Source organism: Dreissena polymorpha, chromosome 2 (assembly GCF_020536995.1).
Source record: "Dreissena polymorpha isolate Duluth1 chromosome 2, UMN_Dpol_1.0, whole genome shotgun sequence".
NCBI classification, from domain to species: Eukaryota; Metazoa; Mollusca; class Bivalvia; order Myida; family Dreissenidae; genus Dreissena; species Dreissena polymorpha.
Window position 1 is genome coordinate 56,312,515 of NC_068356.1, and position 24,164 is coordinate 56,336,678.

Sequence of the window (24,164 nt, forward strand, 5' to 3'; positions counted from 1 at the left end):
TTTACTTACTTTTGTATTTATGTTTGCAATGTATGCATTGATCGCATGATAAATAGTAACTGACATCAACATACTCATGCACCCCACTTAACCCCTAAACCAGGAACCTATCCAAAAATGTTTGTATAGGTCTATGCATTAACCTGCACCAAATAGTATTATTGAGATACCTTCAATAGAAATCTCAGAGCGATATTTTTGGGAAGCACTTAAATGGATACCATTCATGTTGCTTAACAGTGCTCATCATTTTGAAGAACAAATATTGCAAAGTTCTATCTTAAATATTAATAAAAGTAATTAAAGGTAAATTTTAATTTGATAAACAGTATTTACAGTTTGTTCACAGGTTACATGTATATAACGTATACAATGAATCTTATGTAAGTAAATGTTTGTTATGTGTGTATACATTTAATGATGTATCAAGAGGTTTCTATGTCATACCATGTTTTCATTATACAAACAAACAATGTTAAGCTTCTCAATTAGGCAATGCATTTATAAACAATGTACACGCAAATAATGACCAAAACAAAAAACAATCGTGTCCCAAAACAAAGACAAGAGCACCGCATAACGGGTGCCACGCTCAGCTGCGAAAGCTTGTCCTAATTTTTTTTCACAGTGACCTTGACCTTTGACCTAGTGACCCCAAAATGGGTGTGGCGTGTAGAACACATCAAGGTGCATCTACATATGAAGTTTCAAAGTTGTAGTTGGAAGCACTTTGATTTTAGAGCCTATGTTAAAGTTTTATATTAAAGGTCACAGTGACCTTGACCTTTGACCTAGTGACCACAAAATGGGTATGGCGTGTAGAACTTATCAAGGTGCATCTACATATGAAGTTTCATTGTTGTAAATGGAAGCAATTTGATTTTAGGGCCTATGTTAAGTTTTATATTAGAGGTCAGTGACCTTGACCTTTGACCTAGTCACCCGAAAATGGGTGTGGCGTGTAGAACTCATCAAGGTGTATCTACATATGAAGTTTCAAAGTTGTAGGTGAAAGCACTTTGATTTTAGAGCCTATGTTAAAGTTTTATATTAGAGGTCACAGTGACCTTGACCTTTGACCTACTGACCCAAAAATGGGTGTGGCGTGGTGAACTCAACAAGGTGCATCTACATATGAAGTTTTAAAGTTGTATGTGGAAGCACTTTGATTTTAGAGCCAATGTTAAGGTTGTAGAATGACGCCTACGGCTGACGGCGAGCTGGCTATTAACCCGTCTGTAGATCTGCCATAGTCATTAGCACTTTTCTATGGAATTCCATAGAAAATATGGAATTCTACGGAAATCGATGGAAATCCATGGAATTTGATGGAATTCCATCCACTTGCCAATTTTCCATCTGAAGCTGTTATGGAATACCACGGAATCTCGACTAAAATTCCATGCATTTCCACGGAATGTATGGAAAACACCATTGAAAGTTGGACTTAGCCATTTTTTTCAACGGAAATCGTTATGGAAAATAACTTATACATTTTCTTGGATGGAAATCAATGGAAAATAACTTAGACAATTTTCGCTGGTTGTCTGAAATGTATTTGTAGTTTAATACATGTTTGAATTTATTTGCATCATGTATTTTGTATTTAAAAGAAAATGCATTAAAGATAATTATAAATTTGTTCTAGAAATTGGAACAGTTCTGGAACTGTTCCATATTTGTGTTCTAAAACGTATGTTCTGGAATTGTTCCAAAACAGTTTTTTTTAGAATAAATCCAGAACATTAATTTTGTGGAAAATGGCTTAGGACTGAAACTGTTCCAATAATTTCAAGAACCTTTTTAGAACATTTCAAGGACAAAATATGGTCAAAAATTTCTAAAAATGTTTTAAAATGTAGTTCTAGAACACATCTAGAACGCTGTAAGAAGCAGTAAGTTCTACAAAAGTTCTAATGGGGAATAAGAACACATATAGAACACCTTACACTTACAAATAGCCAAATAGACTTCATAGTAGCGACAGCAGCAGCAGCAGTAGTAGTAGTAGTTGTAGATGTAGTAGCTGTATTATTAGTAGTAGTTGTTGTTGTAGTAGGTGTTGTTGTTGTAGTAATTGATGTAGTAGCAGTAGTGTTTTGTTTATATCAGTAGAGGTTTTGGTGGTAGTAGTAGTAGTAGAAGTAGTAGCATTAACAGTTTCAGTAGCAATAGTAGTAGCAATAGAAGTAGCAGTAGTAGCAGTTGTTGCTGTAGTAGCAGTTGTTGCTGCTGCTGTAGCTGCTGTTGTTGTTGCTGCTATTGTTGTTGCTGCTGTTGCTGCTGTTATTGTTGCTGTTGTTGTTGTTGGTGGTGTTGTTGATGCTGTAGTAATTGAAGTAGTAGTTCTGCAGAAGTAGGAGTAGTTGTTACTTTCAAAGCAATTTCTACAAGTTTAAATTCCTTAACCCTGTCCATGTGGTATACACACTGTTTTTTCTCAATATCAAACTCAGCCAGTCCAGGTTGTCAAATAACAATCTATCTGATAAGCCAAGCATGTGTTGTACATCAGATGTTGAGTATGTTTGCTGCAAATCTATTGGTTATAAGATATAACAGCCTTTTCTAATTGGCTAAATTCAAATACAGAAAGTTTACCTGTTATATTGAAACATGAAACATGGTGGACAATGTACTGGTTTAACTTGTTAAAATAAATTTAAAGAAATTTAACAAACAGAAGAGTTCATTAGTTTTTCCATTAAAAACACTTTCTTAAAATACTTATGTATTTATATCATTTGGAAAGTGTCATGAAATATTGCTAAAGAGTGATGCATACAGTGTTTGAGCAGTCTGTCTAGAAATAGAACAACAACTGAAGGTTTGTGATTTTTATTATTTCTAAATATCCCTTTAAATTTAATCTTCTTATGACATTATTGTAGACCTTTTTATGTGCTATTTGAGGTTTTAGTATGGCAAATATTAGTTTAAAAGCAGCTGTCACCCAAATTTTCACTTAGTGGAGTTTGCAGGTTGAAAAAGGAAGTAATAAGACCTATGTGGAGAAATTAATAACGTTGAATGTAGTATCGGAATTTTATCATGCAAGGTTATGGAACTGCAGGCTAAGGAAGTTTTGTACTGTGCATGTTGAGCACTCAATGCTCATTAATGGTGTAAATGTTTATTATTATCCCCCGCCATAGGCGGAGGGATATTGTTTTGGCGTTGTCTGTCCGTCCTTCCATCCTTCCGTCTGTCCGTCTTTCCATCCGTCCGTAGCCATATCTTGGAAGTGCTTTGGCAGATTTCACTGAAACTTGGTATGAGTATGTATATGGATAAGAGGATGATGCATGCCAAATTGCATTGTACACCATTAGTTAATAACAGAGTTATGGCCTTTTGTATCTTGAAAAAATGCTTTTTTGTGTGTCCAAGGCCATATCCTGGAAGTGCTTTGGCGGATTTCATTGAAACCTGGTTCGAGTATATATATGGATAAGAGGATGATGCACGCCAAATGGAATTGTACACCATCTGTTAAAAACGGGGTTACGGCCCTTTGTATCTTTAAAAAATGCTTGTTTGAGTGTCAAATATAATACTTATGTGTCCAGAAGCATGTTGGCGGGGGATATCAATTCAACGTATTTGCTTGAAAATAAAAAATTAAACCAATGGAATTGGTGTTTAGGTATCTGAGTGTGCATTTTCATACCAATAGAATTACACATCATTCTAATTATAGCAATAATAAATTTGTACTAATCATAAAAACAAATTAAGTTATGCTTAGTGCTTTGCGATGTATTCACTTCGTTTTAAGTTCTCTTTCTAAAGACCATTTAACAACTTAATATTTAAAACAATTCATGAATTACGTTCCCTATACAATTTCATTATGTGCTTTAATTACCATTGACCAGTTGATGGAAGATACTGCAGAGTTTGGCAGGGAAATAATCCAACAGCAAAGCGGCTCTTTAAGCGAATTTACCTAGAGGACTTACAGGGCCGCAAATTCATGGTAAATATTGTCATGCCCTGGGCTAGATAAGTTATTTAATGTTAACCACCTGAAAGTATTTTGTCTTTTTGGAATTCAATATATTGGTCTAAGTCAGTAACACTTTTCTGGATCCTGGGATAACTTTAAAAGTTCTAAGTATTTTTTCATGAAACTTGAAACATAAACAGATGACAATAAGAAAATTTTGCACGTCATTTCATGTTGTTTATAATGCAAGAATTCTGGTTGCTATGGCAACAAATATATTTAACAAACTTAAAATAGTGAAGTTTAACAGGTAGGGGACCATATTGCTTTGCAATTTCTTGTTATAGTTTGAATGTAAATAACTCTTTGCTTTAGACATTTTTATGATTTTTTATTCTGTAGAGCACATGTGAGCAGTATACAATATACCTCATACGAAAAAGGACCCGGATGCAGTGACTGGTGTTCAATATTCTCAGAAGATAAGGAAAATGGCAGTGGAAGACTTGGACAAACATTTTTAAAAACTAGCCTCTGTGTTAAGCCTCGCAGTCTGTGGCTGGTGACATGTTTTATTTTGGTTACTTCTTGTATAAAAAAGACCAGTTATTTATTTTGTGAATTGTATTTTGTGTTTGTTTTTTGTCTTAATTTATTTGTTTTTTTATTTTATTTTGAAACTTGGATAATTGAATTAAGTCCGTGTTCAACAGTACTGAGCATAGTATATTAAATAACAAGTTTACAACAGTTGTTAATTTGTTATGTATTATTATTAACTATGCTCAGTACTTGAATACTGGCTGTCTGCATGGGAATTTGTTTTCTAGAAAGTTGGTTTCAAACTTAAATATTTGAAGTTAACCTTCGGAACTTTTCTAGAATTGTACTGGAACACATCAACTAGAACTGAACTTCTGTTATCATACTGAAAGTGTTCTAGAATTAATAAGGGACAGTTGTTGAACGTTAAAATTTATGAGAAAAAACTCTAGAACAATTGTGCGTGATGTGTGTGTGCATGTAATTGTGTGTGTTTATGTGAGAAAGGAAGTATACTTGTCATAAGAGAAATGTAAATTTCTACTTCTATGTTTTATATTGTGCCTTTTATAAGTTTTTCTTTTCTCACCTGTATATGCGTGCATGTTTATGGATGTGTTTTTGAATGTGTGCATGCATGCCTGTGGTTAAGAGAGTTGGTACTTTATGAAAATGTTAAACCACTCATTTTTGAATATGTACTGTGACTGCATGAGTGTGGTTAATGATTGATGCCAGATCTTGTTCTTGTTTAACTTCTATGATGAAACCTTTAGTAACATTCACATTTGTTTTTTCAAAATCAATAAAATGCCTTTGATCTATAATCTGTTGTTTTTTAACCAGGTTTTCCGAAGGAAAAAACAGGTTATTAGATTGGCGAATGCGGGCGGGCTGGCTGGCTGGCTGGCTGGCTGGCTGGCTGGCTGGCTGGCGGGCTGGCGGGCGGGCGGAACAAGCTTGTCCGGGCCATAACTATGTCGTTCATTGTCAGATTTTAAAATCATTTGGCACATTTGTTCACCATCATTGGAAGGTGTGTCGCGCGAAATAATTACTTCGATATCTCCAAGGTCAAGGTGACACTTTGAGTTCAAAGGTCAAAAATGGCCATAAATGAGCTTGTCCTGGCCATAACGATGTCATTCATTGTGAGATTTTAAAATCATTTGGCACATTTGTTCACCATCATGGGACGGTGTGTCGCACGAAAGAATAACGTCAATATCTCCAATGTCAAGGTCGCCACGACTAAAAATAGATTTTTTTAAAAAACAAACTTACAAAGGGGGTTAATTTTGTTTGTTCATTTAAAAAGTTCAGTTTGAGTTTTCTCCCTTTATCAGATTTTTTTTTCACAATGAAAACCTGGTTTTGTGACAATTTTGTCCCTTGTTTTCTATTTTATTCCAGCTTTTTATTAAATTCCATAGCTTTTTACGGAATTCCACGGCATTCTATGGAATTCCACGGCATTCTATGGAATTCCACGGCATTCTATGGAATTCCACGACATTCTATGGAATTCCATGGCGTTCTATGGAATTCCATGGCGTTCTATGGAATTCCACGACATTCTATGAAATTCCACGGCGTTCTATGGAATTCCACGGCATTATATGGAATGCCACGGAATTCTATGGAATTCCACGGAATTCTATGGAATTCCATCCCATATCAAGTCCCCCTTCTGTTTTTTTTTCACTTTTCCATTGATTGCATGGAATTGGATGGAAAGTTAGTGCCAATACTCCACGGAATTCCATCTAACGATTTCCTTAGAATTCCATATGATTCCACGGCAGATCTACAGACGGGAAATTAAATAAATTAATGTTAAAGTTTAATATTAGAGGCCACAGGGACCTTGACCTTTGACCTTATGACCCAAAAATTGACAAATCAATTATTTGAGTTATAAATAATGAAAATAATAAATCTGTACAGTAACTGTGAAAAGAACTTAAATTCTTGGTAAGGAAACATATAATATGAGATTTATAATTATATAAATTACTTCCCTTAATGAAATTTATTGTCTTTAACAAATCTCTATTTTTAGTAGCAAATAATTAAAAGCCACTACCATGGCTGTAGATTCACCACTCAAAATGTGCAGCTCCATGAGATACACATGCATGCCAAATATATAAAGTGGCCATGTTCAATATTGAATAATTATCTCCCTTTAAAGCTTATTACTTCCCTTAAATGTGAATGTTTTACCGTAGACCTTGAAGGATGACCTTGACGTTGACCTATCACCACAATGTGTTTGTCAGAAACACAATGCCGCCTACTGCGCCGCTTTGATTTATTTAACAAAAATATATACGTGGGCAGGTCAGATAACTATGTCCATTTAAAGCTTATTACTTCCCTTGACTTTATTTTTTTGACCCTAGACCTTGAAGGATAATGTTCACCTTGAAATTTTACCACTCAAAATGTGCAGCTCCATGACATACAGATGCATGCCAAATAGCAAGTTCCTTTGTTCAAGATTTAAAAAGTTATGGCCAATGTTAAGGTTTAAGCACGACGCCTACAGCGGATGGCAGACAACGAGCTGGCTATGACAAAAGCTCGGGTTTTCTCCGAAAACAGCCGAGCTAAAAAACTAGTTTCATGAAATTTATTAAGCTTGTAGTGACTTATTGGTTTGTGTTTAAATATGACTAGATATAGTGAGCCTAATGATTCAGGTTTATTAAAGATTGATTTTGAGGGATAAATAGTTTTAAAATTAATGTGCATGCATAAGCCTATGTTAATCTAGTTTATTGTTGTCTTAATATAAAATTTGACTTCTAGAGCATTCCAAAACGCCCACTGGCACTCATATTGGTAGAATAGATAGACCATTTTCAAACTCACAAGAGATGTCACTCATATTGGTAGAAGAGATAGACCATTTTCAAACTCACAAGAGATGTCACTCATATTGGTAGAAGAGATAGACCATTTTCAAACTCACAAGAGATGTAACTCATATTGGTAGAAGAGATAGACCATTTTCAAACTCACAAGAGATGTCACTCATATTGGTAGAAGAGATAGACCATTTTCAAACTCACAAGAGATGTCACTCATATTGGTAGAAGAGATAGACCAGTTTCAAACTCACAAGAGATGTCACTCATATTGGTAGAAGAGATAGACCATTTTCAAACTCACAAGAGATGTCATTCATATTGGTAGAAGAGATAGACCATTTCCAACTCACAAGAGATGTCACTCATATTGGTAGAAGAGATAGACCATTTTCAAACTCACAAGAGATGTCACTCATATTGGTAGAAGAGATAGACCATTTTCAAACTCACAAGAGATGTCACTCATATTGGTAGAAGAGATAGACCATTTTCAAACTCACAAGAGATAATATTCATATTGGTAGAAGAGATAGACCATTTTCAAACTCACAAGAGATGTCACTCATATTGGTAGAAGAGATAGACCATTTTCAAACTCACAAGAGATGTCACTCATATTGGTAGAAGAGATAGAATATTTTCAAACTCACAAGAGATGTCACTCATATTGGTAGAAGAGATAGACCATTTTCAAACACACAAGAGATGTCATTCATATTGGTAGAAGAGATAGACCATTTTCAAACTCACAAGAGATGTCACTCATATTGGTAGAAGAGATAGACCATTTTCAAACACACAAGAGATGTCACTCATATTGGTAGAAGAGATAGACCATTTTCAAACTCACAAGAGATGTCACTCATATTGGTAGAAGAGATAGACCATTTTCAAACTCACAAGAGATGTCACTCATATTGGTAGAAGAGATAGACCATTTTCAAACTAACAAGAGATGTCACTCATATTGGTAGAAGAGATAGACCATTTTCAAACTCACAAGAGATGTCACTCAGATTGGTAGAAGAGATAAACCATTTTCAAACTCACAAGAGATGTCATTCATATTGGTAGAAGAGATAGACCATTTCAAACTCACAAGAGATGTCACTCATATTGGTAGAAGAGATAGACCATTTTCAAACTCACAAGAGATGTCACTCATATTGGTAGAAGAGATAGACCATTTTCAAACTCACAAGAGATGTCACTCATATTGGTAGAAGAGATAGACCATTTTCAAACTCACAAGAGATGTCACTCATATTGGTAGAAGAGATAGACCATTGTCAAACTCACAAGAGATGTCACTCATATTGGTAGAAGAGATAGACCATTTTCAAACTCACACGAGATGTCACTCATATTGGTAGAAGAGATAGACCATTTTCAAACTCACAAGAGATGTCATTCAAAAGCATGTTCTGAGCAAGTTTTATGAGGAAAAAAATGCCTGTAGAGTGTTTAGAATATTTTCATTCAATTTGAGCTAGCAACCATGTGTTTGAACCCAGTTTTGTACTCCGCAGAGATATCACTGAAACAATTGTTTTCATGAAGCACAGATCATGTGGTTAATGACAATGAACTCAACAAAATATTTAAACAAGAGCTGTGTTTGTAAAACACAATGCGCCCTACTGAGCTTTGAAGCCGCACTGCAGCTATTTTAGAAAAAGAAGACCTTTGACCTTGACAGATGACCTTGGCCTTGACCTTTCACCACTCAAAATGTGCAGCTCTATGAGATGCACATGCCTGCCAAATATCACGTTGCTATCTTCAATATTGCAAAAGTTATGACCACCCTTAAAGTTTTGAGACAGACACACACATACAATGACAAACAGATAGGCCCAAAACAATATACCCCCAATCATTGTCTAGGCGGCATAAAATTTCCTAACTCAACAGATGAAAATTACACAAATAATAAACACACACATAAAAATGAACAAATTAAAATTAATGCTGTCTGAATTCTAATTGCATGTTTCTTTTTAAGTATTATGCCTGCTAAACTGAATGTTTCAACGCAAGTTAATGATGCGATACAATGAGGACTTTGTAATGAAAGAGTATAGTATATCACTAACAAGGTCACTTTCAAGATATTAACACATGCTATGAATAGTTAGATGCTTGTCTGCAACATGTTGATTCAATGGTCAAAAGTTTTTGTATTTAACTAGCAGCACCATTAACATTTTTGAACTTTGATATTCACACTTGACCTTAGATGAAGTCTTTCAGGACTTGCACGTAAAACGTCTTCTGCACGTGATGAACATTTTTGGCAAATTACTTTTAAACATTGCATGATGCATAGTTCAAGTTACGGTGCAGAAAAGCTGTTATTTTCTAAAATCAAACATTTGACCTGTAAGGTATGTTTGAATCTGACCTTTGATCTCTGATTCTTAACTTGACATTTGAGCTACTAGAGAAAAGATTGTTACACACTACATACATTTGATCTCTGATTCTTCACTTGACATTTTAGCTACTAGAGAGAAGATTGTTACACATGACACACATTTGATCTCTGATTGTTTACTTGACATTTGAGAAATCATTAACACAAGCATATGCCGTCAGACTATTGGATTCTTATTAGGTAACAAATACAATATCCTGATAAAAATTTTGCTTTACAAAACAATTAAGAATTAATATCACATAAACATTCTAAAATACACAATAAGATTATTGATCAATATATCTAAACAAAGGCAGCGCATAACGGGTGCCATCGCTCGGCTGCGGGTGCAGTTTGAAATAAATGAAAGCTTGTCAGATTTTTTTTAGAGGTCACAGTTACCTTGACCTTTGACCTAGTGACCCCAAAATGGCTGTGGCGTGTAGAACTCATCAAGGTGTATCTATATATGAAGTTTCAAAGTTGTAGGTGGAAGCACTTTGCTTTTAAAGCAAAATGTAAAGGTTTTAGCACGACGCAGACGGCGGATGACACGACTAGCTGGCTATGACATTACCTTGGGTTTTCTCTGAAAACAGCCGTGCTAAAAAAATAAATATCAGAGAAAGATTGAAATCATTAATTATTTAATCATACAGACGGCTATGTCGATTAACATTTCGGTGTTAATGCGTTGTAACCCTGGGGCTCACTTTGGTGTAAACCAGATTTTGACCCACACTTAGGTATACACACTGCCGTGCGTTTGATATGTTTTTGTTTCAATATTTTGTAAAATAAATTATAGAAGTGGTTTGAAGTGGTACACCATCTTATCATTGGCTATAGTATAGTTATTGTTGAAATAATGTTCAATGCCTTATTAATTCAGAAGTGTAAATAAAATAAAATGCTTATAATGTGTACAGTCCTTTTTGAGTTGTATTAACTGTAATGGTGGGAAGTTCAGAATCAGGTCCGCTCTACTAACAACTATACTCAGGACTTCTTTTCAAATCTATTTGCCTACATTATGCTACGTTTGTTATTTCAACATTGAATGCTAAACGAAACCCCAGCTTGGAACAAAAGCTTAAAGTCACGGCCTATAGATTAATAAATCCTTGTTCATGATGGGTTACTCTGAAAACCAGCAAATGTTGTCAAGACACACAATTATTACACTTACATAATACAAGCACCATTCCGGGCAAGGATACAGCAGAAATAAAAGCAACATGTTTAAGAAATAATCAACGTGTAAGCATTGGTTATTGCGTTAATAACCAATGGTTTGCGTAGTAATTAAACCATGAGTGGTTTGTTAACAAGCATCGGAACAACAAACGTGCGGACGATGTTAGACAATTTGTAGACAATTTGTAATTTGCTAAAATCAGACATTTGGCCTGTACAGGACGTTTGAATCTGACCTTTGATCTCTAATTCTTTACTTGACATTTGAGCTACTAGAGAGAAGATTGTTACACATGACACACATTTGATCTCTGCATGATTCTTTACTTGACGTTTTAGCTATTAGAGAGAAGATTGTAACACATGACACACATTTGATCTCTGATTATCTACTTGTCATTTGAGCTACTAGAGAGAAGATTGTTACACATGGATTGGTGCAAATACCTTGATAAACAGTATAACAATTAAGTGTAGGGTAATTAAAAGGTAGTAATAAGAGTAAGGTAATGGTGTTAATGAATTGCAATTCTCCTCATTGATATCTACACAGTGTGTAGTACACACCCATGACAGTTCATGTTGAAATATTGTAGTCTATATAAGATACATGTAAATCCTTAAACGTTACATCATACAAACACAACAAAGGGCAATAACTCTTAAAAAAGTGCAGGGTTATGGTTATTGTACATTGCACCTCTTCCCATTAATTTCTACACATTCATGAAGTTTCATGTTGAAATAGTGTAGCCTATCTGAGATATTGCCCTGAAAAGTTCTATCATACAAATAAAACAAACACTTCTCACTATCAATATACCATCTGTCTATAATCTTCCTTGTTAAGAAGAACACTCACTGTTCTCAAGCAGTGGTTGAAGTGTGCGCTTATGACTTGGTATTAAATCTTCATTCTGCAGTATTTAGAGGGCAAATATTAAATCAAAAGAATTTAATGTGGCCATACAAATTGTTAAATTAAAACTTTTAATACCATTTACAAACTTTGAAATGGTGTTATGAAGTCTGAGAAAACATATAGGGATCAACCTTATATGTTCATCCAATGATCCCAAATCTGTAAAATTAAGCATGTAGGAAAATGATGTCTTACATATGGCCTAATTTGAACATGATGGTCTTAGATATCTCTTTTGCATAGTTTTTAGAACATTTGTTCAAAGAAGTTTTGTCTATCAAGTCTTAATAAAATATATCCTTCCAGGAATTGACACACAGACGCATGACAAAACAAGACTTTTGCTCCACCATTGTCAGAAATTCCACCATTGTCAGAATTTTTTTTATTTGTTGCCATAGCAACCTGAATTTTTTACCTAGGACAAAACATTGAAATGGCATGCATAATGTCCATATTGCCATCTATCCATGTTACAAGTTTCATGAGCAAATATTAATAACTTTTAAAGTTATCGCAGGATCAAGAAAAGTGTGACTGACTGACAGACAGACAGACAGAGCCCCAGTGGGCATCAAATGTTGTGCAAACATTGCTGCAACGTAATATTTAGGTCGCAACGTCGGCAGCCATTACTGAACCATGCCACAATGTTGCATACAAAACATTACCCGGATGTCCGGGTAATGTTTTGTATGCAACGTTGAGGCAACGTAATATTTAGGTCGCAACATTGGCAACCAATACCGAACGTTGCCACAACGTTGCATACAAAACATAACCCGGTAGTTTCATCAAATGTTGCAGTTGGGTTGTCACAATGGTGTATATGAAAGTTTTCCCCATGTTTTTTTTCCAACATTGCTGCAATGTTGTATTTAGGTTGCATTCAAACGTTGCAGTTTGGTTGTCACAATGGTGTATATGAAAGTTTTCCCGACGTTTTTTTTCCAACGTTGCTGCAACGTTGTATTTAGGTTGCATTCAAACGTTGCAGTTTGGTTGTCACAATGGTGTATATGATAGTTTTCCCGACGTTTTTTTCCAACTTTGCTGCAAAGTTGTATTTAAGTTGCATTCAAACGTTGCAGTTTGGTTGTCACAATGGTGTATATGAAAGTTTTCCCCACGTTTTTTTTTTCCAACATGTCTGCAACGTTGTATTTAGGTTGCATTCAAACGTTGCAGTTTGGTTGTCACAATGGTGTATATGAAAGTTTTTCCGACTTTTTTTCCAACGTTGCTGCAACGTTGTATTTAGGTTGCATTCAAACATTGCAGATTGGTTGTCACAATGGTGTATGGGGTTTGCGTTCAGGTTTGTTTCAAAATCTGCGACCGTGATTCAAAACAAGGGCTGTTTGTAAAACATGCATGCCCCCCATATGGGCTGTCTCACTTTGTACTGGCAGCCATTGTGTGAATAAGACTTTTGTCACTGTGACCTTAATCTTTGACCTAGTGACCTGAAAATCAATAGGGGTCATCTGCAAGTCACGATCAATGTACCTATGAAGTGTCATGATCCTAGGCAAAAGCATTCTTGAGTTATCATCCGAAAATCATTTTACTATTTCGGGTCACCGTGACCTTGACCTTTGACCTAGTGACCTGAAAATCAATAGGGGTCATCTGCGAGTCATGGTCAATCTACCTATAAAGTTTCATGATCCTAGGCATATGCGTTCTTGAATTATCATCCGAAAATTATTTTACTATTTCGGGTCACCGTGACCTTGACCTTTGACCTAGTGACCTCAAAATCAATAGGGGTCATCTGCTAGTCATGATCAATCTACCCATGAAGTTTCATGATCCTAGGCCCATGCGTTCTTGAGTTATCATCCGGAAACCATTTTACTATTTCGAGTCACCGTGACCTTGACCTTTGACCTAGTGACCTTAAAATCAATAGGGGTCATCTGCGAGTCATGATCAATATACCCATGAAGTTTCATGATCCTAGGCATATGCGTTCTTGAGTTATCATCCGGAAAATATTTTACTATTTCGGGTCACCGTGACCTTGATCTTTGACCTAGTGACCTCAAAATCAAAAGGGGTCATCTGCAAGTCATGATCAATGTACCTATGAAGTTTCATGATCCTAGGCCCAAGCGTTCTTGAGTTATCGTCTGACAACCACCTGGTGGACGGACGGACGGACCGACCGACCGACCGACCGACATGAGCAAAGCAATATACCCCCTCTTCTTCGAAGGGGGGCATACAAAGCTACTAACTTCAGTGTCCCTTCAGATATTGCTTTCATATTTGATACGCATGTTCATCTAGACAAGACCTTTCCATGCGCATAAAAGTGTTGACCCCTGTAACCTTCACCTTGAACTTAGGGTCCGCATTTTAAAATGTTGAAATCTATTATGTGGTTATCTCCGCAGTTTGTCCGTCCCTCCTGGCCACTATCTCCTAATACACTATTAGCACTAGAACCTTGAAATTTACATACATGGCAGCTATGAGCATATGTGCGACAGTCCACTATTTGGAATTTTGATCTGACCCCTGGGTCAAAAGTTATAGGGGTAGGGGTGGGGCCAGGTCAGATATTTTCACTCATTTTTTTAAGGTAATTTTACATTAAATTCTTCATTACTGCACAGATCTACTTCAAATTGATACCGAACATATCTTACGATAATAGAGTCAATCTCAACTATGCATGGCCCCATTACCAACCCTGGGGCGCCACTGGGTCAAACATGCTGTGTGGGTATACGCGTCGGCTTCTGCTTGCCATTTCTAGTTATGAATTGCAATTCTCCTCATTGATATCTACACACCCAAGAAGTTTCATGCAGAAATCTTGTAGCGTATCTGAGATATAGCCTTGAAAAGTCACATCATACAACAAAAACAAAGGGTAATAACTTTTGATTTAAAAAGTGGAGGGTTATGGATTTTGTGCATCGCAATTCTTCCCATTTATTTCTACACACCCATTAAGTTACATGTTGAACTTTTGTATCGTATCTGAGATTAAATAAGCCCTGAAAAGTTGCATTATACAAAAATAAGGGCAAAAGCTCTTATTAAATAAAGTGTAGGATTATATGGTTCTTGTGCATTACATGTCTCTGCATTGATATCTATACAACTATGAAGATATATTGATATAGTTTCTAAGATTTAGGTAGCCAAAACAGGTTTTGTGACAGACGGACGGACAACGCTAATTCTCTATCCCTATAAAAATTTGAACCTAACATGATTTTTTTGTTATATAATTGGCACGTTTTCCACCAAACAATACAAAAATGTGTTTTTGTGATGTCTACACACCAAAACAATCATAAATTATATCGGGTCCATTAACATTATTTGAGATAATTACATTAAATAAGATATAATTGCTAACTGTATAATGCAAATTATATCCAAAATAAACACAACAAAAACATGTTTGGGAACTAATATATATAAAGTGACTACTACTTGGAAAGTTTTACTGTCCTGAAAGCAGAAATTATATGTTTTTTAAATGTTTCCTATATTGCAAATTTAAGGAGGCCCATTTTGCAGATGTTTTTTTGGGGATTTGTGGAACAACCATCGCAACACAGGGCTTTCTTTCTTACTTTTGTATAGCAGAAGTAAACTGATCAATTAATGAAAAAGTCACAAACATTTCAAACTCCTCAAAATTGTTTTCTTTTTTAAAACTAGTCACAAACTTGTAGAAATTATGAAAGTATGTTTTTGTATTCACGAACATAGTAAAATATTATAATATTTTCATTTGCTGGACACTTTTGCTTTCAACAAAAAACATTGTACATCTTCTATAAATTAAAAAAATTCAGACAGGTTAACTATGGTCAATCATATTAAATTCAATAGTACATATATTGGACAAATATTAAAGTATAATTATGATTGTGTTGTCTGTTGTTCGGCTGTACACATAAGTTATACATTGAATTTGTGTTCCTTTGTAAGTCATATTATTTACCAAGTTTAAAACCTTTGTCAATAACAATTGTGCCATGCCACATAGGATTCCGTACACATAACAAATATTTACACTGTTTGAAAGTGTAATGTATTTCATAAAAATGCAATTTAGTTAATTTGAATAGAAATGAATCGAACTTTAATTAATGTTAACGCATATACATGGATACAAATACAATAATCAACTCCAGATTGCTGCACTTGTCTCGCAATAAGCCATCACTTAATTACTCATGGGTTTTGACTTTTGTCCGATGATCTTTTTTATTCAAGCCATTTCCGTTCTAAAAGTGACTGCTAAAATCTTACTGTGATTTCATTAAAGTGACTATAGACTTAAACGAATCTGCATCTGCAACCCTTTTTTTACTTTTTTTAACAAAGGATCCCAAGGTATACTATACACTTTACATATTTTATATTGCAATGGTGTGGTTTATTACTTCATGTTACTTTACAAAACTGTTTTCACCAGTTTCATACTTTTAATTCCGTAACAACAAGTAAAATCATATAATTGATATCCCCCAGTCTTCTCATAATTTATATCTATACACCTACGTGCATGAAATTTCAGGCTGAGATAAAGCCCTAAAAAGTTTGTGACAAACAGCCGGAGGGATGGACTGATTCTAAAGGCGGACTGATACAAACGTATATCTCTCGGCCTTTGGCGGGGAATAATTATAATCCATTAAAACAAGCATAGCCTGTTTCCAGGGACAATTCTGTGAGACAGGTATGCATTTACAGAAACAAGTATTGCTTTTAATAGTCAATGATTAACCTCTCGATATATTTAACTCAGATTGTTGTTCATTAATTTAAATGAGCCGTGCTCTGTGAAAAGCGGGTTTAATGCATGTGTGTAAAGTGTTGTTCCATATTAGCCTGTGCAGATTTTTGCTGTAAAATACTCTCTGTAAACAACACATACCCTAAAGAAAAGTTTCATCTCTCGATTAGCCTGTGCGAACTGCACAGGCTTATCTGAGTTACACTTTACGCACATGCATTATAACCCCTTTTCACAGAGCAAGGTTCATTTAAGTAAATGTGAATAGTTTTATTCTGAGTAAAATTAAAAGTGAATTATTAAATAAAGCTATCACAATTTAATTTGAAAATATTTATAACAAGACTATTGCCAAGCAATACATGTCCCCTACTGGCTCCACTATTGTCAGAAATATTTGTTTTTTATTTGTTGCCATAGCAACCATAATTTTTGACGTATGAACAAAATGAAATGACGTGTATAATGCCCTTATTGCCATCTATCAATGTTTCAAGTTTCATGAACAAATATTAAGAATATTCAAAGTTATCGCAGGATCCAGAAAAGTGTGACTAACTGACGGACTGGCAGACTCACAGAGCGCAAACCATAAATCCCCTGCGGTGAAATCGTTAGGGGACAACAAGCAATGTGTTTGTGAAACACTATGTCCCCATATATTTGACCTTTGATCTTGAAGGATGACCTTAACCTTGACCTTTCACCTCTAAAAATGTGCAGCTCTATGAGATGTAACACATGCATGCCAAATATCAAGTTACTATCTTCTCAAGCAGTGGTTGAAGTATGCGGTTATGACTTGGTATTAAAAACCAGTATTTAGAGGGCGAATATTAAATTACAAGAATTTAATGTGACCATACAAATTGTTCAATTAAATCTTTTAATATCATTTACATTGTATGTGCTTTAAACTTCGAAATGGCGTTATTAAGTCTGAGAAAACATCACACACTTTATAATGTAGTAAACTGACCACCCATTTATCCATACGCGTCCGTTCCAGTACAAAATTTCGGAATTAACAAATCTTCTGGATTATCGAACCAGTGCCGTTTTAAGAGTTAAATATTAACCTTATGACATAAACTTTATGTGCATGTACATTTACATACTTATTTTGCATCAAGAATGATATTTTCTTGTTACTGAACCATTTATTTAGTTAAAAAATAAAATGTTTGTTAAACAATGTAAATACAAAAACGTGTAACCGAATTTTCGAACAATCATGTACATGTGCACACATGACGTAAAGCTTTGTGAATGTTACAATCACACTGTTAAGCATTGATCCCTTGTCAAAAAAGTGAGCAAAATCCAGTTATAACCCAGTTTAAAACCGGGTTAAACCCTGCGGTATTGGCACCGAGCTTAAAGCGAGTCTTTTAGACACGCTTTTAGCTTACCGACTTGGTTTTTTAGCTTACCGACTAGGGTTTTTCTTAGTTAAATCTTGGTTTAGCTCGCTTACAGCCAACATAGTGGGTTTTTTAACCATCTTAAGTGGGTTTAAAGTGAGTTTTCTTCAGCTGTAAAAGCGAGTTTTTCTGACATACTTTTAGCTTACCGACTTGGTTTTTTAGCTTACCGACTTGGTTTTTTAGCTTACCGACTTGTTTTTTTCTGAGTTAAATCTTGGTTTAACTCGCTTTAAACCAACAGAGTGGGTTTTTTAACAATCTTAAGTGGGTTTTAAGTGAGTTTGATTTTCTGGAAGTTGGTTTTATGAGGTTTTATAAACACTCTTAGACCAACTTCTGTGAAGTTGGTTTTAAGTGGGTAAAAAGTGGGTTTTTTATGTGAGCTAAAAGCAGGCTTAACTTGGTTTTTAAGTGAGAGAAAAGTGAGCTGAAAGCGAGCCTTTCTTAGTTTTTTTCACAGTGAAAACATGCTTTAAACTCGCTTATAACCCAGTTTAAAACCGGGTTAAACCCTGCGGTATTGGCACAGAGCTAAAAGCGAGTCTTTTACATCTAGGTTTTTTAATTATATATTTTTTTACTTAAACCTAGTTATAAACATCTCAGTTTCTAATCTGTGAAGAAAACAAAAGATTGTTTAAACTCACTTAAAACTCACGGAAAATATAATCAACCAAAACTAGAAAAACTGAATTAAAAATTTACTGTCTGAATGCCAAAAATCACATATACATTTGTACAGCATAATAATATATCATTCACATATTTATAACAGAACAAGTTTCAAAATTGCACAAACATAATTATTTCTTGAGAAGACAGGATAATGAATAAAAAATGATGTCATATTTTATATTTAAAAACACACAAACAAAAAACTCTGAATTTTCAAACTGATAAATTTTGACATTATAAACATTCTTTTGAGTGCATTGCCATGAGATAGCGTTATACATGTATTGAACATGTTTAACAAAAACATTTGGTATTAATAAGTGTAAAATAAATAAGTTAAAGCATCAAATGGTTAATAAATATTAAAAAAACAAAAATATACGTTATATACATAACATCCCAGTCGTTAACATTGAATATCTCTGTGCATTGCCCACATGCGCCTCAGTGCCCCCCGCACCTTCTCCTCGACTTCCACGAGCGGCAAATTGAATCGGCTGGCTAAAGCATCTGAAAATATTAAATACACAAAACATGTTTTTGAACATAACAAAATGTGATATGATGATAACATAAAATTTCGAGTACAAATGCGAAATTCATACACCCAGTAAGTTGGTTCAATTTCAATATGTTCACTCATGTAATGGAAAGATTTATACAACTTTTATTAATTGATTGATAATTGCCTGTTAGCTAATGTCTTGCAAATACAATGCATTTTTTAAATTAGGAACAGCAACATATAAAGTGATAATTATAAATCAGAGACAAAAGATTCCCTCTTGTACTCGCTACAATATTTACCAATAATTGCATTGCGCTCTGCGTCCGGAAGTCCGGGCCTCGGTGTTCCAACTGTTGTGGGAGCTCCTTTAAAGGAGCATGTTGCCAGTTGCTCTGGTGTGAACATGACACTCATGCAGCGGGTAATCGCCCTTGGCAGCCTTGTCTCATACTTTATTTCGGCCAGAATTGTCTGCTGCAATCAGAACAGATAGTCATTTGTTTGAATATTATACAACATCATATGTTATACAGAAGCATGTTTCTTAAACAGTCATGGAGTGAACCGACAAAGGGAAATAAATTCATAACTATTAATTAGCGTTTACGTTTTCAAGTGGACATATGACAGCTTTTGTATTCACACAAATCTTCATAATGTAGCTTTTGGTTCATCAATTGTAAGATGAGATCATTGTTTTCCTTATGCAGATCCAAGAAGAAATATCTCAAATGAACAGTGTACGCCACAAAATGGAAGTTTGTTTTGGTCTAAATTAATATTGGTAACCACAATTTTTTGTATATAAGTCATAACTATTCATATTCTTACCTGTAACATGCTGTTGTTCCCAACAGTAATGTTTCCAAGTGGTTCCCTGGCAGGTGTTGACGCCACAACAGGTCGTCTAGAAGGTGTTGCACACATCGGTGATTTTGAAGGAGGGCTGTTTGCTCGTCGTTGAATCTTTAGGAAGACAAAAATCTATTATTCTGGTATTAATGCCTTACATTTCTTCAATGGGACCAATAATATATATTAACAATATAACGGATATTGTAAAAAATGGTCTTAAATTATCTTTTGAATTAAAATTTAAAGGGAAATCCAAGATGTTTTAAACAATACCATAATAATTGACAACAACGAATTTCACCAAAGCTTGTAAAAACATTGATAATGTGTTGAGCTAAATTCATATATTGAATAGTTTTATTTGAGTTAAGAAAACACAATTTTTTATTTTCCTTGTCTGATGCCTTTCTTTATATGTACCTCATTCTCCAGCTGAGCAACCCTTGTCTGCAGCTGCTCCATTAGTTGACAGCAGCTGTGGCACGAGACTGGCCCACCAAAACTCTGCTGAGTAATCTGAACATGAAAAACACAAAGTTTACAGCTTTGAAACATAAATATCTTAAAAAATATGTCCATTATGGTTTGCTTATGAATTTTTTTTATTTATGAAATTCATAAATTGTACTTGACATGATTGTTATGTGTGGCTTCTTTTTTTGACTGCTTGTAGTATGCTTCTGAAGCCTTCATTTATTAATGTGTTTTTTGAAATCACTTATTTATAAAAAACAAGTAAAAATTACCTCATCATTGATAAATGGCTCTTCCATCTCTCCAAAAATGATATGGGCCTTGCTGTCGGTGGGGGTGGTCCATACTCCAATCCCATGTATGTTGTTTCTTGTGGTGCCCATGTCACTTGTGCCGGGTTTGCGTGTGATGGCGCCAAAATTGCAGGGACCACGGGTGGAGTCTCTGGTACCAGTGTCACAGCTGGAAGCATCAAAGCCTCAGGTGCCAGGATCGCACATGGTGGGGCATTTGGCAGTGTGGCAAGTGGTGGGGCAACCTCCAGTGTGGCAGGTGGTGGGGCAATTGGAAGTGTCACAGGTGGTGGGGCAACTGGCAGTGTCGTCTGTCGACGCATAAGTAACATCTGGCGCGCCTGTTCAACTATTGAAACGCAAAAAAAGCATTGCAAAACTATAGTTTAAACTAAATTTTAAAGGGCTTTTAACTAAATAACTACATACAAGTATTTTTCAACTATGAACATTGTGTTGGTTATATTAAATTTTAGTCTACAACATATTCAAGCAGCAAGCATTATTTTACAAACTCAGTTTGTAAAATAATGCTTGCTGCTTGAAGATGTTTAATTTAACTTTTTCAGGTTGTTATCTATCAATTCTTTGTTATAGTGTGAATGGCTTTGTCACTTCCATAAAATTCTTATAAATATTGTTACAGTTCCCAGAATATAAGTCTTCATGGCCAGTAAATCAGGTCAAGTACTAATTGGAAGTTAACTGGCCAGAAATAGTTAAGACCATGTGGACAATAATGGCTTTAAACTTTTTTGTTAATATTTTACAGTATGACTATCAATTAACAATGTACCAAGAGGGTCCGAAGACTGCCCAACATTCATATCCAAACGGTGTCGCTTTTTAGTGGGCTCATCTTTGTTGGCAACATCCTCTTGTGCTTTACTTGGGACTGAGCGATGGCGCTTCCTTTTGGTTGGTCCGTTTGTTTTGTCTTCTTTGGCAGCATCTTCGGGTGTCAGTCTGGGATGCATAGGCTGGATACAGGCACTTGGCGCAATTCCTGAAAATAATGTGCTTATGATTTAAGAATCACCTCGGGGGAGGAAAATACCCCCCCCTACAGAGTTTAACTTAACTCTTCATTTATATATAGATCCAGCAAAGTTTATAAATATTTGTAAACTCAGTTTGGCATTGAAATGGGGAAATCAGCTGAAATGAGGAAAAATCAAACCACTGGCTAATGGGTAATTAAGAAGTTGGCATTTGGATCAAGTGGAGAACAATGATATACTATTTGGTGGTCTACTTACTAGCACACATGTCCCTGTTTACCATAAATAATGAAGCAAAATAATAAATCACCAATTCTCACAAACATTCTTTCGATTAACTTACTTGTCAAATCAATCTTAAAGCCCACACTGAGGCTCTTGTTGAGACTTGCCCTGTTTTCTGTAAACAAAAAACAACAGAAATAATCGCCAGTCATTTCGATTTTTTTTCCTTAAAAGTTTAAAATGTATGCGTTCACGTATTTACAATACAAGTGCCATTCAGTTGTCTAAACAAGAGTTGTTGTTCTGTAAATTCACACTGAAATATAGTGATTTACGGTCAAATGAAAATTTTCTAGCGTATAACTAGACTTAATTTAAGTACGATTGTTGCATTGAGTCGTATGTTTGCGTTTTAAACTTTCAATTGCAGACTGCGATGAAAAACAAAAACAAACTTACCTCCAATTTCGTAAATCTTAGCAGAATAAACTTTTCCTTGGAACTTCGCCTGCATCACGTCGCCGATAGCATACTCATTCACCTCTTTCCTAGGCGACAAAATACCGCTCAAAGCAACTACTGAAAATGTCGAGTCTTCCCAATATAGAATTGCGTACATGTTTGCTGTTTTTGTTTTGCAGTTCGAATGTCAAAGTTCGCGCTCTCGCGATATTAATAACTACGCCGTTTCGACCAATCAAATCAACGGGTTTTAGCACACCTGCAAATCCGTTGAGTATTGGATTTTTTTTTCGACCAATAGTACAGGCGCGTTTGATTTCGGACGATTCCGTTAAATGTTTCGACAAAAGCCCTAATTATTTTGTCTATCGTCGATTGTTTTTAATTATTATTTATTTTGTTATTCTGTGGGTCACTAAACGCGTTGGTACATATTTCACAATAACATTTTTTTACTTCATGCTGACACCAAACAAACCAAATAAACAAAACGTAATTTCGACCTAGGAAGTACTTATAATGGACTAATTTACATTAATTAATCGCCAAGAATCTCCGTTTTCATCACCATTTGCCATTGTTTACATCTTTATTAAAAACCATTATTCGTAACATTGATCACTTTTATTTACAATTCTAATCTCTAAAAACGACTCGAAATATCATCTGTAATTTTTATACTATGTTGTTTTATACCATTTTCTACATAGTTGAATTGATATATGACGCTCTGGCACATCTAGACCACGCTTCCCTTGCGATGCACGTGCACATAGAAAAGGGCAATGTTTTTATATTTTGCTGTCTTTAGCACATTAATATTTTCTTCGGACAATTTGTTTGAAAACAAAGAACAACAACCAACTTTTGCTTACACATGTGATTACTAAGCATGTTTCTCATTTCATATAATAGACACAGTCAAAGGTAACCTTATAATTGAAAATAGTTTCGAAACTTGCAATAGCTCCGTACAAACGAGTAGACTGCCTTACACGAGTTCAGATTTTTTATTTAATAAAAAATTGCTTTGTAATACCACGAATTACATTTATTTATTGCAATTTATAATGGAAGTAATTCATATCTATACGTACGTGCCTCACAATAGTTGATTATTTTAAAGATGATAGAACCTCTATATTATGATTTTAATTGTAAATTATTATTTAGGATTGTGTTACTTCATGGCTGGAATAGTTTTGCTCGTTTAATTAATAATTTATAACTATTAATAATTTTTAAATAAAAGTATAAAAAACAACAACATTATTTTCATAATGATTGCGATTCTATTTCAACTTCAACGTGTTTTAAACTGTTTGGAAATCGTTGTTTATATGTGGTCCGTTATTTGTAACGAGAACATTTTTATGAAGAAAAAAAAACAACTATCGTCGACTATTATTAAACAAGATTGGTTCTTCATTATAGTTTATAAATATTAAATTTGTGGTGTGCGGTAACTTTTTTTGTCGAACATATTATGACCATTTTTTTTGCTGAAATAACAGCTTGACACAATATACTTTTATTCGCAATATCACAATTACATATGCAAAATATA

The 24,164-nt window shown here is 34.8% G+C and overlaps 2 protein-coding genes and 1 long non-coding RNA gene across 5 annotated transcripts in view; 1 reads left to right on the forward strand and 2 right to left on the reverse strand.

Annotated features, from left to right (window-relative positions):
- The window catches only part of LOC127867090 (uncharacterized), a 165,930-nt gene that overhangs the window by 30,269 nt on the left and 111,497 nt on the right, over window positions 1-24,164 (reverse strand). The window lies entirely within an intron of this gene.
- Window positions 1-24,164, forward strand: part of LOC127867137 (uncharacterized) — a 142,208-nt gene that overhangs the window by 29,196 nt on the left and 88,848 nt on the right. The window lies entirely within an intron of this gene.
- On the reverse strand, window positions 18,872-20,660 carry LOC127867108 (uncharacterized). Its single transcript, XM_052408131.1, has 4 exons — window positions 20,563-20,660; window positions 20,119-20,253; window positions 19,587-19,761; window positions 18,872-19,289 (listed from the first exon to the last, which is right to left on the reverse strand). The coding sequence occupies exons 1-4, from the start codon at window positions 20,602-20,604 to the stop codon at window positions 19,186-19,188; spliced, it is 456 nt and encodes a 151-aa protein (XP_052264091.1). The 5' UTR covers window positions 20,605-20,660; the 3' UTR covers window positions 18,872-19,185.